Source organism: Danio rerio, chromosome 15 (assembly GCF_052040795.2).
Source record: "Danio rerio strain M-AB ecotype USA chromosome 15, GRCz13ab, whole genome shotgun sequence".
NCBI lineage: Eukaryota > Metazoa > Chordata > Actinopteri > Cypriniformes > Danionidae > Danio > Danio rerio.
Window position 1 is genome coordinate 18869782 of NC_141035.1, and position 19317 is coordinate 18889098.

The 19317-nt window shown below is 35.8% G+C and overlaps 1 protein-coding gene across 2 annotated transcripts in view; it reads right to left on the minus strand.

Moving 5' to 3' along the window:
- nxn (nucleoredoxin) overlaps positions 1–19317 on the minus strand; it is a 148682-nt gene that overhangs the window by 32705 nt on the left and 96660 nt on the right. Inside the window, exons 3-5 of one of the 2 annotated variants that reach the window (XR_015508613.1) lie at positions 16927–17060; positions 2799–2899; positions 1525–2676 (exon numbers count right to left, since the gene is read on the minus strand). Coding sequence is in view for 1 of the 2 variants with exons in the window: in NM_001020595.1 (NP_001018431.1) it covers positions 2570–2676; positions 2799–2899; positions 16927–17060 (342 nt within the window). In the remaining variant the exon portion in view is untranslated. 2 annotated transcript variants of the gene reach the window in all.

Sequence of the window (19317 nt, forward strand, 5' to 3'; positions counted from 1 at the left end):
AAATCTTCAACTGTTATTGAGAGTGGTGTGTCATGTTTATTATAAATAAGCAGCTGCTGCAGCTAGTGGTCCATAAGTATGGAGCAAAACGCCCGAGAACAGCGCCTCCGCGGAGCGGCCGGCATTTCCGGTTGCGTCGTCCTAACATCGGCCGGACAGCGTTTCCGATCATTTGCCGACGTCGCGGCGACATTTTGCCAATTAGCAAACGCTCCCTGAGCGACATCGCGCCGATGGAATTTTGAAAGTCGGCACGACGTCGGCCCAACGTATGTGTGCTGTCTGGGTTAGAATCACGGATGACTTATTTAAGCGCAATAGCCCAAATACATGTCATAGAATATTAATATTAATAATCATAATTTAAATAATGAAATTATATAACCTATCCCAATCCTGACATAGCTGCGTTTAAATAATAACTGAAGACGTCACTTTAATGCATTCGCACGTTATGTTAAATTATTTTAAATTAGACGCCCCATCCATAACCAACCTTAAATCATACCTGAACACTGTTTAACAGTTCCAAGTAAACTGTTTTGTGTGACATTTTCATAAAATCTCTCTGCTTTTGAATATCTTTGTTCGTAATTGTTCTTAGCCCTGTCAATGTTTATCTATTTTGTATTATTATAATGTTTCATTTCCTGTTTCTCTTACGTTTATATTCTTTAGCTGTCAATATAATACTTCGCGTCTATGGAAGAAAGACTCAATAAAGATAGACAATGTATAACATCATATTCATCAAACGACGGTTTATGTGCAAGTAACCGCACCGGTCCGAGCAGGGAGCGAGCCGGCATGGGAGACAAGCTCCGATAAGATTGCAGAACAACGTCTGTCACTGGATCGGAGAACTGAGATTTACGCGATCACCAGCTGGCTTCCGTTACATAAGGGCAAATATAGATGACTAAAACCTCATTTACTCATTTTACTCATACTTTTTATCATTTATAATGTCCAAAACATTGATATTAATATTAAATGCTACTTTTGTGCCTTTAATAGCCTTTTTCTCGCCTGTTTACTGGGTTAAAAATCTTACATTCCATCTCCACCTGCTGGTGAAAGCTAGAGCAGCTGGCGATCTTCAATCTGCAATGTATTGCTTTTCCTGCAGTTCCCGGATGTAATGTTGAATTTTAACAGCCGAATTTGATCCACTGAATTTATGGAAGCGAATATTTGAACTGAAATAAAATGAACTGAAAATGACCTTTTGAATATTATACATCGTATTTTTAAAGGTTATTGAATATTTTGTAAGTGAAATCTGAAAATTGAATATGAATTATTGAATTTTTAAGTATGAAAACGTGTTTGAAATATTTTTCGTTGAAATATTCAAAGCTTAAATATACAGATATGTTAAATTTCAGGACCTAAAAATACAAACCCTGGAATTCAAGTCATTAAAATGCAAGAACTTGTTAATACGGTGTATTATTTTTTTCAGTTTGTGATATTCAACAAGCTTTTTAATTCAAGACTTTAGGCATTGATTTTGTTCCATACTTTTGCATCTGAACATTTCATTTGGATTTTCGCATTAATGTGGACATAGCCTAAGAGTGAGAGATTTAAATAAAATTAGATTTTTCTCTAAAAGCAAACTAAACTAAACAAAACATAAAACAAATTAACCAAAACACACAGAAATAGTGTAAGGATGAACACAGGACAAGGCATTTTAAGTACTTAAAATGTCTGGTGATGGTGCTGTAAATATATAGCTAATTTATTGTAACTTAAAGTTAATTATGTAAACCGATTAGTTGAAATATAATACTCTATTTTAATAATAATACTTTTTGAAATGTTAGAATATAATTTATGGCTTTTATAAAATAGATTTTATTTAAGTATTGTATCCTATATTGACTTTTAATAAGCAGTCAAAATTAGCAAATACATTCTTTACAATATCTACTCATGCTGTTACCTAGTGATTACCTATTATCATCGCGCCAGCTGCAGACAAGGTACGCCAACAAAGTTCCTAGGAAATAATCTAAAGTCTTCTTTTTTTGAGTGAGATGCTAACGGTCTAATCCAATTCAATGATCTATGCTAGGCTAAGCTAAAAGTTTTTCCAGCAGACTTGGAGATCGGCTAAATGGATTAAAAAATGATAAATATCAATCATTTAACTCTAGAAAAATGGAGTGTTCCTTTTTTATAATAATTTATTAAGCAAAATTTTCCAATTATTTTCCAAATGAAAAAAAGACATCTTTCATCCAGGACAGATTGGAGTGTTCCTTTAAAGAAGAAATAAAATTATTCAGGTTTAGAACAACAATTGCAGGTAAAAAAATAGCCAAATCTTCATATTTAGTTGAACTTTCCCTTTAAAAACCCCTGTCTTCATTACTGTTCATTCCACCGAGTGAGAGAGTGCGCTTCAGACAGAGCGAGAGATGCAGAACAGTTATAGTAAAGTAAACTTGATTATCCGCCCACATTCCTGAGCTCCTCCAGCTCAGTTTGCAGCTCCTGCAGGGTCAGGCTGAATCCAGCGTGACGTCCAGACACACGACAAACCTCCAAACAAACGTACCTTGGATGCCATAGAGTCTGTTGAGTCTTGATCGTCTGGCCTCGTCTGAGTACGGCACAGCTAACCATGGCATCTCGCTGAAATACTGAGTAAACGACTCCTCCGACCTGAAGAACAACACATCGCTACATCACTTTTTCTTCCCTCCTAATTTTGATATAGTTTTTATTCTGTTTAAATAAGCTTCACATTAGTTAATGAAAGGAACTTTTAACATGCTTTTTATTACCTATCTGCACTGACGAACACGATCTCAAATTTCTGCCCTGTTTCTTTTACTTTACGGTACGACTCCACCAACACTCGGGTTAGACTGCGACAAGGTGGACACTGTGGGAGAAAACACACACACACAAACACATACATAAGTTATGGCCAGATCTCCTACAGGCTTTCCGATAATAAACAGCACTTAGCGGCCAAGTGAGCGCCCAGAGCACTTAATATTACTCTCCCTGCAGTTCAGCAGTCCTTTAAGAAAGAAAAAAACTGAAACAAACAAAACAAACACAAGTGACTAGGACTAGGAAAAGCTTTTAAACTCCTTCTTTCTTTCATAGCTTGGAGGCATTTTGTGCTGCATGTTTTTTTCTCTTTTCAGATCCAGCCTAAGATGCTTCTCTCAGCTCTCTTCTACAGATCTGCAGACCTTTGACTGGCGGCGGGTCTACATGGGGAGAAAACTCAGCAGATTCACACTTCACACACACACACACACACACACACACACACACACACACACACACACACACACACACACTAACACACACACACACACACACACACACACACACACACACACACACACACACACACACACACACACACACACACACACACACACACACACACACACACACACACACACACACACACATACACACACACACACACACAGACTCAAACGCCTGCCATTCACACACATCCTCCAGCACTTCTTTAACAAATATTCATGAAAATCTGATAACTGCTTACAGCTTTCAAGATGCATTGACTACATGTAGATCCTCTATGCAGATTTCCCACAGAACATCTGCGGGCTTTGTCTAAGTTTAATGATCACACAGGAAGAGACTCTTTTAAATCATTTTTGACATGAAATAAAACCCATGCCATTGTTGTAGAGCTGTGCTACTATACATGGGTTTTGTGGGCCTAAGAGTTAAGAATAATAAAAAAATAAAATAAATAAATAATAATAATAATAATATTCAATAAAATAAAAATTATTCTATTTCATTTTATATTATATTTAAATTAAATTATATTGTATTCAAAATAATATAAAATATTATAAAAATAAAAATGATGGGGTGAGGAGTGGAGCAGTAGGTAGTGCTGTCGCCTCACAGCAAGGTTGCTGGTTCGAGCCTCGGCTCAGTTGGCATTTCGGTGTGGAGTTTGCATGCTCCCTGCATTTCCCCCACAGTCCAAAGACATGCGTTACAGGTGAATTGTGCAGGCTAAATTGTCTATAGTGTATGAGTGTGTGTGTGAATGTGTGTGTGGATGTTTCCCAGAGATGGGTTGCGGCTGGAAGGGCATCTGCTGCGTAAAAATTTGCTGGATAAGTTGGCGGTTCATTCCGCTGTGGCGACCACGGATTAATAAAGGGACTAAACCGACAAGAAAATGAATAAACGAATTAAAATTATTTTAATTAAATTTAAAATTAAATTAAATTCAAAATATTTTTTTTTCATTTTATATTATATTTAAATTTAATAGAATTATATTCAAAATAATATAAAATCAAATTAAAATGATTTAAATTTAAATAAAAAAATAATAATTAAATTAAAAATTAAATAAAATGAAATGTTATTTTATTTTATATTCTATTAAAATTTAATCAAATTAATATAATATAAAATAAAATAAAAAAGAAAATGCTTTAAATTAAAAAAAATTCAAAATTAAATTAAATTAAAAATGAAATGAAAATTATTTCAAATAAATAAAATCAAAACAAATAATATTTTATTAAATTATATTAAATAAAATAATAAAATAAAAATAATATATTATTTTATTTAATTTTATATTATATTTAAATTAAATTCAATTATATTCCAAATAATATAAAGTAAAATAAAATTAAATTAAATTAAATACACTTAAAGTTGAAGTTGGAAGTATTTGCCCCCTTTGAATTTTGTTTCCTTTTTTAAATATTTCCCAAATAATGTTTAACAGGACAAGGACATTTTCACAGTATGTCTAATAAAAATGTTTTCTTCTGGAGAAAGTTTTATTTATTTTATTTTGGCTAGAATAAAAGCAGTTTTTAATTTGTTAAACACAATTTTAAGGACAAAATTATTAGCCCCTTTAAGCTAATTTTTTTTCAGACTGTCTACAGAACAAACAACCATTATACAATAACTTGCCTAATTATCCTAACCTGCCTAGTTAACCTAATTAACCTAGTTAAGCCTTTAAATGTCACTTTAAGATGTACAGAAGGGTCTTGTAAAATATCTAGTCAAATATTATTTACTGTCATCATGGCAAAGATAAAATAAATCAGTTATTAGAAATAGAGTTATTAAAACTATTATGTTAAGAAATGTGCTGAAAAAAATCTTCCTTTCATTAAACAGAAATTGGGGGAAAAATAAACAGGGGGTCTAGTAATTCGTACTTCAACTGTATATCACACTTGCATACACATTATATTAATATAATGCTTTACAGTTTTCAAACATTCTGGTTGTAAAGATAAAAATGTTTCAGGTAGTTTAAAGAGGTGGTCCAGAATGTAACTTTAAGGCTAGGTTGTGTTTTTAGGATGCAAAGCAATGTGTGCTCATGTTTCACCTGAAGGAAATTGCGTAATTTTTTCATATATCTCACTTTGATTATACACAGCTACTCAGCTAACATGAAAACGACTGTCAAATTTCCTAGTTTCTCTAAAAGGCCCGCCCTTAAGTGACTCTAATTGGTCATCGTCATAATGTGCTGCGATTCGTGGATCGGCTCCACGTCACGCCCGTACAAGCACGCGATTTTCTGCTGTGTAAACATGCAGTCAACCTCGCGCCTGCTCTCTAAAATAAAATCTGACAAGTGTCTGTAACGAGTGAAAATGGGGTACGGTTCCTTTAAGAGCGTTTGTCATTGTGTGTGCGTCTATGTGTGTGTGTGTGTGAATGTTGTCTGCGTCTATGTGTGTGTGTGTGTGTGAGAATGTGTGAACTTTCTGTAACAAGCACATGTGCACAAGAGTTTTTTTTTTCTTTTTCTTTGATGCTCGGATTAAGTTATTTTCTGTAAGATATCGTGACAGAAGAATAAAGCACAAGATGTGGGATGCTACCTGTGTGAGTCTTGATTTATTTTTCTGTTGCTACACGAGTCAGGTGAAGCTCTCCTGTATTTTTTTAACTCAACGCGTTACACGACGTCTTTCACGTGTATCCGGAATATGCAGGTGTAAGTAAAATGAATCATCCACAGATCTTTTGCGACTTCATTATCTGAGATGTGAAACGCTTGGAAAAGCTGCCTGAAGACAATCAGTGCAGTCGCGCACACACATGAGACACGAACGTGCTGGTGGAGTGTATGTGTGTTTACAGCAGTTTTTTTTTTTTTTTTTTTTTTTTTTTTTTTTTATTGGAAGAATATGTACAATTACAGAATGTTTGCAAATATATAAAAAAGATCCTCCACATTTTACTTATGCAAAAAATAAAAAATAAAAATAAAAAAAATTTAAAAGAGATTAAAACAAAAAATTTCCTTCTATAATTATTAGATACAAGTGATTATATTACAACTACATGTCCGTATGTATATATACACACACATACACATATATACACACACACATACACACGTACATACAAATTTTCCCCTTGGTCTACAAACACAATTTACAGAGTCTACATATGAATATGTAAACCATTATCTGAATTGACAGAGGAAAAAACTTATCATTACAGAAGGAAAAAACGAACAAAATATATACGCACTCAAACAAAATAGATCACAGTATGCAAACGAAAATAATACCCTATAATCCCCCCCCCCCACCCCCCGTCAGTTTCCGTCTGTAGTGCACACCCTTAAGAAAGATTACTGAAAATGGGAGCTGCCATATGATTTAACAATATCCCCATCAAACAACTGTTCCATTTCTCCCTTCCAAGTACCTTATGAAAGGTTCCCATATTTTAAAAAAATTAGGCTTTTTATTCTGTAAATGGTACCGTATTCTTTCTAAATGGAGTGTATTTGTGAGTTCACTGAGCCATAATTTGAAAGAGGGAGGAAGTTTATTTTTCCAGAATGTCAGAATAAGTTTTTTGGCTGTTAAAAGGCCATAAGAAATTATTTGTTGCTGAGACTTGGACAATCCAAGCTCGTGCTTTGAAACCCCAAACACAATTAAAAATTCATCTGGATCAATAGTTTGCCCTGTGATTTCAGAAAAAACTTTAAATATTTTGCACCAAAAGTCCTGTAAGCTAGAACATAAGGCATAACTATGAAGCAGCGATGCGTCAGATATTTTGCATTTGTCACATTTTGGAGAGACGCTTTGAAAATTTTTTGAAAGCTTTGTTTTTGAGTAGTGCAATCTATGTAGAATTTTGAATTGGATAAGTTGGTGTCTGGAGTTTATGGAGCAGTTATGTATTTCTTCCAGACACTCTGTCCATGTTTTATTAGGAATCTCTGATCCTAGCTCGTCCTCCCAAAGTTTTTTGATCGTGGATGTTGTGGGCGATTGGTGGGTTTGAAGGGTGTTATATATGCGGGAAATCATTTTCTCCATACCAAAATGGTCCTTCAGACAAATGTCAAGACAGGAAGGATTGATTGTTGTGGATTTCAAGTAAGAGTGTACATAGTTCCTGACTTGCAAGAACCTAAAAAAATTACTTCTGTGAAGCTTATATTTTTCTTGGATTTCTTGAAAGGTGGCGAAAGCACCATTCTGGTAAAGATCACTAACTGTGTAAATTCCTGCATCTTTCCATTGTGAAAACCCTTTATCTAGTGTAGAAGGTATAAAGGAGGGGTTACCGGCTATTGGCATTGATAAAGGTAGTGGTTCCACCTTAAAATGAGATTGGATTTGTCTCCAGGTGCGAATAAGACTGTTAATAACAGGGTTGTTTCTATAAATTTCTTTTTTAGATCTTATTGGTGAAAGAATGACAGCACCAAGATCGTAAGGGGTACATTCATCCTGTTCTATCCCGAGCCAATCCAGCTGTCTAGAGTTATCATGTAGTATTATTGATATAACTCTGAGATTAGCTGCCCAGTAATAACAGCGGAAATTTGGGAAGGCCAGACCCCCCACATTTCTAGCTTTGGAAAGGTGCACTTGTTTAATTCTGTGATTTTTGTAATTCCAAATAAAGGGCAAAGTAATTTTGTCAAGTTGTATAAAAAAAGATTTAGGGATAAACACTGGTATGTTTTGAAACAAATATAGTAGTTGTGGCAGGAAAATCATCTTAATGGCATTTATTTTACCTATTATTGAGAGGGGGAGGGTCCTCCAGAACTGAATATTTGATTTTAATTTTTCTAAGAGGGGAGTAAAGTTAGCTTCTTTTAAAAAGCTAAACTTCTTTGTCACGGTTATTCCTAAATAAGTAATTCTATCGATGGCTAATTTAAAACGAAGTGGGTAGATTTGTGAGAGGTCCTTAAGACCGACTGGCATGAGTTCACTTTTATTTAAATTAATTTTATAACCTGAGAATGAGCCAAATTCTTCAATAACTTTTAGTAAAGTTGGAATACTATTTGCAGGTTTTGTTACATATAAAAGAACATCATCAGCGTACAATGAGATTTTGTTCGTTGTGTTTTTAGTGTTAAGTCCATGAATTCTCTCGTTCGTTCGAATTGTTTCCGCTAGGGGTTCAATGGCCAGGGCAAAAAGAAGCGGGGAGAGTGGGCAGCCTTGACGTGTACCCCTAAATAAATCAAAAGGATGCGACAAAGTTCTGTTTGTGAGTATTCGTGCCCTAGAGTTTTTATATAAAGTTTTTAGCCAAGAAATGAATCTTTCCCCCAGTTAAAATTTATGTAAAAGGGCAAATAGGTAAGGCCATTCTACCCGGTCAAAGGCCTTTTCAGCATCTAAGGACAAGATCACTAGGTCAGACCGGTCTGTTTGGGAGGAGTATAGTATATTAAACAATCGACGTAGATTGTTAAAAGAGTTACGGCCTGGGACAAAGCCAGTCTGGTCAGGTTTCACTAGTTTTCCTACCAATGTGTTCATTCTGATGGCTATTGTTTTGGCTAATATTTTTTGATCCACATTAATGAGGGATATTGGCCTATACCCCTCAACCTCTTCAGGATCTTTTCCTTTTTTAGGTATAACTGTAATTACTGCTTCATTAAATGACTGGGGTAGTTGTCCCTCCTCCAGAGCTGAGGAAAACATATCAAGCATATAAGGCGTTAACAAATTGTTTAATAATTTATATACCTCACAAGGGATTCCATCAGGGCCGGGGGCTTTACCTCCTTTAAGTGACTTTATTGTATTCTTTATTTCATCTAAAGTAAAATCTGCTTCTAGAAATTCTCTATCCTTTTGATCTAGCGTTGGTAAATTACAGCTGTTTAAGAATGTTTCTACAGCCTTGGGATCCTTGTAATCACTTGAATATAGAGATTCATAATATTGTTTAAAACGATTATTAATGTCTTTGGGGGATAATGCGTAAGTCCCAGATTTTGATTTAATTCGATGTATTGCACGGTCATTTTCAAGCTTTCGTAGCTGTCTAGATAACAATTTATGTGGCTTATCACCAAACTCAAAAAATTTTTGTCTCATAAACATTATAGAATTTGAAAGCTTTTCAGATATTAATTTGTTATAGTGATATCTCAGTTTTAATATTTCTTTATATAGATCTAAAGAAGGCGTAATAGCATTCTGCTCATCTAGTTGTTTAATTTGTTTTTCCAAATCTATTAAGGTAGCTTTGTTTTTCTTATTCTTTGCCCCTTTAAATGATATAAAACAGCCTCTTAGATATGCTTTAAAAGTATCCCACAGAAGTGAAGGAGAGATGTTTGGTTGGTTATTAGTTTCAAAAAATATTTTAAGTTGTGTTTGTAAATACTCACAGAATTTTTCATCCTTTAGTAGATAGGGGTCTGCCCGCCACAATGGTTGAGTATTACCAATTTCTGACAATTTCAGGGCAAATGTAATTGGGCTATGATCTGAGATCAGAATATTATGATAGGTGGCCCTAAAAGTGAACGGAATTAGTTTTAAATCTACCAAAAAATAGTCTATTCGGGTGTAAACATTATGAACTTGTGAGTGGAAGGAGTAATCTCTTCCAGTTGGGTTTCCTAACCTCCACACATCATTGATATTATAATTTTTAATATATGTTTTGAGCAGTTCTCTAGATTTGGATGGGGGAGCACGCTGAGTTGACGATCTGTCTAAATATGGATCTAAAACACAATTGAAATCTCCCCCTATAATTAAATTTGTGGATGAAATATCAGTGATGCGAGAAAACACATTTTGAAAGAAGCACGGATTATCAAAATTTGGTCCATAAATGTTAACCAAGGTTATTGGTGTTGAGAATATTTCTCCTGTAACAATGATAAATCTTCCCTCCTTATCAGTAATTGTGGATCTATGTTTAAATGGAACCCCCTTTCTTATTAAGATTGCAGTACCCCTGGCCTTAGATGAAAAGGAAGAAAAAAAAGACTGACTTATCCACCTGGCTCTTAGCATCGGATGTAGATCCTTTTTAAAATGTGTCTCTTGTAGGAATATAATGTCTGTGTTCATAGATTTTAAATGACAAAGCACTTTACTACGTTTAATAGGATTATTTAAGCCCTTAACGTTCCAGGAGGCAAAATTCAGAGCTCCCACTCCTATATCTGGCTTCATACTCAGAGCAGCTGCCATCCTATCAAGTATCTATTATTGTACCTATTTCCCCAAGTATGCACTCCCAGACGGATCCCGATTTGCCATCCCCTCCCAAAGAGAACACTTAAAAAAATATAAAAAAACAAAACAACAACATACCTGAAAATCCAGGTTTGAGTATACATCAAACAGAATTTAGTAAAACAAACTTGGTATAAGACACGCCCAACTGGCTTTAGCTGACTAACAGGAGCTTAAGTGAACAGTTCCTTTGGTTATAATAAATGTTCGTCTGCACACGCAAACAGCTCGGTTTTTAAAAGTCCATAAAGCGAAGCGTATAAACCTTGTGAAAAAAAGATTGCGTAGATAAAGTATGTTAAAGGTAGAAAAGTACAGCGTTATCGATCAGCCTTGCACTGTTTGCACAGTCTCCAAGGGTGTTACGGTACGTTACCCTCACCAAAATGCCGTTCTGCGTATTCAATCGCTTTGGCAGGGTCGGTAAAGTGTTTTTCTTCTCCATTGTGTGTGACCCGTAGTTTCGCTGGGTACAGAAATCCGAAACGGACGCCTGGTTGATCTCGCAGTAAATTTTTCGCTTTGTTGAAACGGGCACGCTGTTTCAGTATGGCTGGTGGGAGGTCAGGAAATATTAGAAGCTTTTCTCCCCTGAAAGTGATGATTTTTAGCTGTGCTGCTTTTCGGATGATGTCTTGCCATTCGTGACAATAATGCATCTTGACGACAAATGCCCGGGGATATGGAGTGTTATCGGAGCGATTCCTCAGGGATCTGTGAGCACGGTCGATCAAAGGCAGAGTTTCCAGAGAGAGCGCGTTCTTCAACAGGTGCGCGATAAAGTCCGTTGTTTTGTGCCCATCCTCTTCTCCTTCTTTAACATTAAGGATTCGCAAATTTTGCCTTCTACTGCGACTTTCCAGATCCGTACATTTTTCCGTAAGCTGTGTCAAGCTGCTTGTTAACCTTTCGACCTCTTTTTGTAATTGGGAAACCGCGTCAGAAGAAAAAGTTGCGCTGCGTTCAAGTTCAGCGATTGTTTTAGCTTGCTCGCTCATAGTATCTTTCATGGTGGAGATTGAGACATCCACTTCTTTCTTTATAGCCGTTAATTCTGCTCTGATAGAGATCGAGAACTGATCGATTTTTTTGTCGATAGCCTCGACTATTTCTGACTTGAATAGTACGAAGTTTGATTGTAGCTTAGCAATCCCTTCTAGAACTGCGTTGTTAGCCTCGGTGCTAATCTCATCGCTGCGATGAACTTGTATGTCCCTCGGGGTTTCGGTCGTCTGCTCTGTATTTTTTTATTCCTGTTTGGCATCTTAGTCGAATATATCAAACACAGCTGTGTTGCAATAAAGTATTAGATAGTTTAGCTCGCAAATATCTTAAAAGTTGTGGAGCTGTTTTCACATGCGTCTTGCACTCACATGGCGTCACCCGGAAGTCGTGTTTACAGCAGTTTGACTGATAAATAAGAATTTGTAGCTAAATCGTTTGCCCGCAAAGCAGCATTTCTTATTGTTTACATTGTTGCTACAGCTTTCCATTAAAGCTAGACACTGTACATGTCATGATCAATTTTAACAAATAAAAACACTTACAGGTTGTAGCTCACAGCTTCTGCTTTGAGGAGATTTTAGCTGAATTCATCACTGAACTGGGAGAGATTCTGGAAGCCGTTTTGTCAAATCATGCTTGCTGTGTATTTTATAATTCTCTGGAACATAATTAATATTGAACTGTAAGCACTTCTGTCTTTGTGTCGTGTCCTTTGTAAGCCCAAATACAGAAACAGAGAAGGTCTGTGAAAATAGCAAGATGGCAATTCTGCTCTCTTTGCTGTAACGTTACAGCGCCTCTAGCCACGGCTCATAGCTGCGCAGTGTGGATGCGCAATAAACGAACCTTTGTGATCTTACAGGAGGCGGAAGTATTTTTTGTAGTCCCCAAAATTCGTTCATTGTAGGCTTTGCTAAGCTAACTCTGTAAAAACCAAAGTCTCCCTTTGCATTGAACTTAGAACTTTTTACATTCAGAGATGTTGTTTATGTTCACACAGCTACATTACACATCAACTAAAGTTTAAAATATGATATCTTTGTGACCCACCCCTTTAACTTATTTAAAACTTCTCGATCATGATTAAAGCTGCAGCAAAGCAAATGACAATATAATATGAGTGACTATTGGAAGCTACCACAGACATGGTGGCATATATTGGGAGAGCACAGACATATATTGCCTCAGGGTGACATCTTTAATGGTACATTTATGGTTATTAGATCCAGTTTCACTCTGCATGTACTACAACAGCATGGTTTCATAAGCTGGATTTCCTTCTTAAGAAGCAAATCTGTTCAAACTTCACAAAAGAGAAAAAATGAATCACAAATGAGACCTCCATTGAGCAATTACAATGACTGACTGTAATATTGGTAACCTAGTAACCAACAATAAACAAGGTGAGCATGGAGACAGCTGATTAGTTACATGTGAGTAATGTTTGCAACATTGTTTGCAAGAGTTTGTTATTACGGCAAATAGGTTTCTGTCTTCCATTCTTTGCATGAACACTTTTTGCACAAGTCTAAAACCACCTCAAGCGAGGGAACTTTTTCGCGAAGGTATTCATTCAATATTTTGCATTTCCATCATTCATTTCTACTTCAAAATGTGCATTAACACCAGGTGATGGAAACCCAGACCTAGAGAAAATTAACTGTCTGATATTGACTAATGTCTTGTATCATCTCAGATTAAGCAAAAAAAAAAGTCAAAATGTTATAGCAAAACTAAAATTCAAATATAGTAAAAACTGTTTATAAAAGTAAAAAATGTTTATAACTAGTATCCTCCAATTGCCAGACAATAGACTGATTTCACGGGGCCGCCATTTTAAAAGCTGCAGTGGGAAGAAACCCGAACGTATCGCCTGAAGTCACTGAGAAACATTGTGTACCTGGCTGTATATCTTATCAGCGAAAAGAAAGTGACACAAATTTATAATTTCACCGCCTTTTAAGTGACCCGAAGGTCCGTTCTGAATGGATAGTGAAAATAAAAAGGGATATTGGACCTCATTTTCAGCTAAGTTAAGGGAAATGGCACTAGTTAGCTAACGTTTTCTTTCCCAAACACACATTTTAGATGCCATTTATCAAACTCAAGTTAATAAACTGATTCTTTCACTATATTAGACTTGTCATGAAGCTGAATTCTGGTTTAATATATATATATATATATATATATATATATATATATATATATATATATATATAAAAGTCAATTTCCCCTAACATTTAAGTGCAGTTGAGCAGGCTCTTGGAGGGTCATGACACCCCCCACTTTCGGTTCAGGTCCACCTCAGAATTTTTTCAAAATAAGCATAATAATAGGCGTGGAGCTCACAAGCAAAGGGCAGGAGTGGGCGTGGCCAGCAGGGGAGAAGGAGGTGAGCGAATAACTTTTGTCAGCTCACAAAATGAGACACAAACCGTGAGGAGATGAATGATATTATATGTTGCTGTACCCAGATTATGGAATGCTCTCCCTTATTCTGTAAGAAATGCTTCTACACTATTAAGAAGATGCTAAAAACTCATCTGTTTAAGACTGCAGTCTTAGATTCTTTATTATTCTGTCTATATTTAAGAGTTTTTTCTTGTGTTTTATTGCATGTTTGATTTCTCTGTTGTTGTGGCACTTTCGGTCTTAGAAAAATGTTTTATAAATAAAATGTATTATTACTGTATTATTATTTCTGTTGAGTACTGGTGAAATCTATGACAAATCAGGGGTGTTAAAGAACGTGCTTAACGGCACAGGAAATTGATGTTATTAAAACTTTTGTACCGGGACAACACTATCATCGACAACACAAGGGTGTGCTACATAGGCTGAAGCAGGGAAACGTCCCCATGGTGTTTACCTGGTGCCATAAACCGAAGCCTAGGACACTCTTAAAGAGATTGTGATTTTTTTTTATGCCTAATATGCTTTTAATTGTTTAAATTAAACGTAATTAAATGGTATTAAAGTGATGTTTACATTATATCTGCATTTTGAAATCACGGCAACTGCTGGAGGTTTGTAGTACACAGCATGTTGTTGCAATGTTTACAGTGCTGATCCTATAGTTCCGGGTTTCTTCCCACCGCAGCCTTGCTTTCACTTTTTAAAATGGCGTCTGTATGAAATAAGCTTTTTATACATTGTAATTAACAGGAACACTGATGTTATTCTTGAATGTGTTAATCTTGGCTCTGTCCCAACTTTTTTGAGTGAATTTGTTTATAATTAAAGAATACAATTTTTTTGGTCAACGAAAACTATGGAAATTGTATTTATTTTTTTGTAATTCAAATGGAATTTTACAAAATGTCCCAACATTTTCGAAATTGAGGTTGTAGTAAAATGTTATCCTTCCTTCACTTATATCCATTTCACAAAGCATTTCCCTCTGTTTCCTCGAGGTGATTTGATGGCATTTTCAAATGGAGAAAAAAGTGGCATCAGTATATCAATGATAGTCCTATAAATGTCACTTTAATAGTGGTTCACTTTACACTGATTGGAAATGAGGAATGCTAAATATATATCATCTGGTTTTGTGGCTCATCTTCACTATTTGTCTGGGATTGGAAAACGAGGGACTGGAAAAACAAACTAAGAAACACTGTCAGTCAAGAAACCCTTCTGCTGTGAATGTGGACACTGACTTTCAGAAAGAGAAAAAACAGGTAAAAGGGTAACACTTTATTTTGATGGTCCATTTGAGTATTAGTAGACTGATACTGCTCCTTCAACAGACATTTAACTGACTGAATGAAACTTTGCAAGTACATGTCAACCTACACTAACACTAACCCCAACCTAACAGTCTACTTATAATCAAAAAGAATTAGTAGGCATGTAGCAATGTAACTTAAAATCAACAAACGGACCATCAAAATAAATTGTGACCTGAAAAGTTTTCATAGGTAAACAGGTTTTAAGGTGTCATATAAATAACAGCTTTAATCAAGCAAGTGTAAACTTTTGGTTTAATTCAAAATGCTACAAGAACAACACTGAACATCACAGTTTGATTATTAGATATAAGGAAGATCATTATTTTTATCAAGCAGGATATTGTTTCTTTTTTATGTATTGTAAAAGTCTACTTTTACAATTTGACACTTTCAAACCACTGCAGAAATGTTCAAACCAACAGGCCCATACCATATACAGTACAGATACTTTATTAATAACCTACTATAAATTAAAAGAATTATTGTATGCTATGCTATATAATATATTTTTGTTTCCACAAGCTTTAGAGACGTAATGTAAATTCCGCTTTTATATAATAGGTCACCTACAGCTTTCGTCATGAGCCACGGCTGTGTTCTAAATGTCATCAATGTTTTCAAAGTGCACTATGATTGCTTCTAACTACAGCTCTAGAGGTGCAGTTGCAAGCATACAAGTTTGCGATGCAGTTTGCGAAGTTTGTTGGAACGATGGATTTGTGAAACGGCAAATCAACAAACTAGGTTTGTAACGATGGAACTTGCAATCTTAGTTGGCTAACGGTGGTTTTCGGAATTGCATTCTAGAAAGATTCATGAAACAGCCTGAATCTTGAGTTGTTTCACTCAGTGAATCTTTTAGAATCCTTATTGATTCTTTTGCTGAACCGTGAGTCATTGTTTAGTTCTGGTGGATTTAAAATGTTACAAGTCGAATACTAAAGTCATCAGTTTTGATTTCAGATTAAAAAAAAAAAGATTCTTCTGAACCGGTTCTTTTAAAAGTTCTCCAGTCAGAAAGAATTAGACTTGCTCAGCCTCAAAACTAGAATTGTTAGAGGTTTGAAACAGAATTACTCAATGAAAAAAAAAACATTTTCAACTGAAAGACTCAAATTACTTTTAACAAGCGACTTGTCCACTGTACTGCAACTGTATCCACTACACAAGGCGTTTCCCAGAAGGACATCGCACATTAGTTAAAAATTGATTGTAAAGCTGTAACATCATTTTAAATACAGTTTGGACTGAATTGCCATTGGCAATTGGATGAAAATAGAAAGTTAACCCCACACTGAGAGTGGTTTATGGTAGCCGAATATTTGCCATTGAATACTTACATTGACACAACACTGTGTCACAATTTTAAGGGCAGTTGATTGATATACTTAAATGTTGATGTCAATTTAATCTCTTTTAAACACCAATTCCCCAGTGGCCTGAGCTTGGACCTGAAAGATAACCCTCTTACTGACATAATTCTGCTTTATTAATAAATGATCAATGTCATTCATAGAAAATACTAACCAATATACATGTGAAAAGGAAAAGATATCTGATAGCAGAGTGGAATCAATCAACTGCAGTTTTGTCTTCACAGTACGACTATTTTAGAAACACCAGCACTTTTCATGGCTCACCCAGTGTGCAGAGAAGTAAACCCCCACATAGGATCCCTCCAGGGCAGTGCTGTCTGTGGTCTGTCGGTTATTCCTGAGTAAGGGCCCAGACACCACCTCCGCAAAGGGCTTCGGCCCCCAGGGGAACTCCAGGCCTGCAGAACGGATGGGAACAGAGCAAAGCAGGACTCTGATTACTGTCACACAATCCTCCTTTCACTGCTAGTGCAGCACATGCATATGTCATTCACATATTTATAATACACCCGAGCCTCTGGATCCTGACAGCGCATGGAAATCAAACACTGTGACACAGGCGAATGGGGAGATTATGCAAAAATTGGATCTTTATGTTTGATGGAAGTTCCATTGCCCGTAAGGCAGCAGACATTTGGGAGATTGGAAGCATTTCCTCCATTTCTCCAAAGTAGAGTGTTGCAGAACTATTCAGAAAAGCATTTAGTCTATGTAGTGCAGTTCAACTGAAAATGAAAGAACTGCGCCTTATAGGAACATCTCTACCATTCATTTTCTTTCATTGGACATCCCAATGCCCTCCTAGGTCACATACATTTTTGTGGGTTGGAATGATTTTTAAAATACCTAGAAATAGCTGACCCCCTTAGCAGTCTGCTTGCTATTGATTTAGAGAGCAGTTAGAGATACACACTATGTTTTGGATTGGAATGATCAGAAGTTGGACTAGAATGATCAAAAGCATTGAATTATTGATTCACTGCTCTAGTTTAACCCAGTGAATCAAATGACTGATTTTGCTGAGAAACCCTGCACCCACCAGCCCAGAATTATTTAAATTTGATCCAAATCTCCGAAAGATCAATTTAGTAACCTGTATCAATTCACTCAAAATAATAATAATACTAATAATAATAATAATAATAATAACAATAACAACAACATCAATTCTGTGTGGAGTTTGCATGTTCTCCATGCATTTTCGTGGGTTTCCTTCAGGTGCTCCGGTTTCCCCCAGTCCAAAGACATGCAGTACAGGTGAATTGGATAGGCTAAATTGTCCGTAGTGTATAAGTGTGTGTGGATGGATATTTCCCAAAGATGGGTTGTGGCTGGAATGGCATCCGCTGCGTAAAAAAACGTGCTGGATAAGTTGGCGGTTTATTCCGCTGTGGCGACCCCGGATTAATAAAGAGACTAAGCCGAAAAGAGAATGAATGAATGAATGATAATAATAATAATATTAATAATAGTATGAATAATAGTTATAACAACAATATCAATAATAATAATAATAATAACAATAAAAAACAATAATGATAATAATAATAATAATAAAATTAACGAAATGGTCAGAATTTGGATCAGAATGTTTCAAGATGAGTGAATGATTCACTTACTGATCTAGTTCTTGAATTTAACTCACTAAGGGGGCCTTGCCTCGTTTAGTTTGGTTAAAATGCACCAGAGTTCATTAGTGTTTTTGGACCAGTTTGTTTGGGCAGGTGTGAAATCGTCAATTGTAGTTGGGTGCACACCAAAAATGGACCAAACAAACGTATCGAGATCAGCTTAAAGAGGTGATTTTGGAGCAGTGTTTCTTAACCAAGTTCCTGGAGGACCACCAATATTGCATGTTTTGGATGTCTCCTTTGTCTGTCACACCCATTACAGGTCTTTCAGATTTTGCTAATGAGCTGAAGATCTGAATAAGGTGTGTTTGGTTGAGGAGATATGGAAAATGTGCATGCTGCGCCCCAATTTGCGTATTGGAAAACAGAATTAGTATGTTGAAAAGAGTATGCCAAAAGTTCCCGGATGGTTTGCTATTTCTGGTAAAAAATTAAAAGCATAGAAGCGTCCGTACTCTAAAGGCTTATATTGCCCATAATACATTGTACATTGGACGTGAATTTGATTTGAACTACAAACTCAGGTAAAAAGTGTAAACGAACTACAAACATGGTGGACTCACGAGAGCAACGGTCATAAAGAGAGGCTTCGGTAAAGTTGTTTGAATGACTGGTAATCAATATCTAGCCAACTGGAACATATTTAAACCGCATTTTCGGTGTTATATTTTTGGTTCATTTCAACTGGTTCAGTTCAGAGCAGTCGGTCTAGTCTGAAATTAAACAAAAATGTCTGAAAAAATGCTACAATGTATCATTTTAAACCTTGGTCAGGACCAAAGGAAATGTATTACAGATAAGAAGGCACCCTGAATCAAATACTTCACTCAATGATCTGTGTTATTTTTTGTTCAATTCACTAAATCAATCACTCAGTTTTATAAATGAACCACCACAATTTGAATTTAGAATAGAATGATCAAAATTCAAAATAATCAGAATTCAGACCTGAATGTCTCTGAATGATTTGCATTCTAATCTGGATCATTGTTTATTTCACTGAATCAATCAGGTGTGTCAGAAT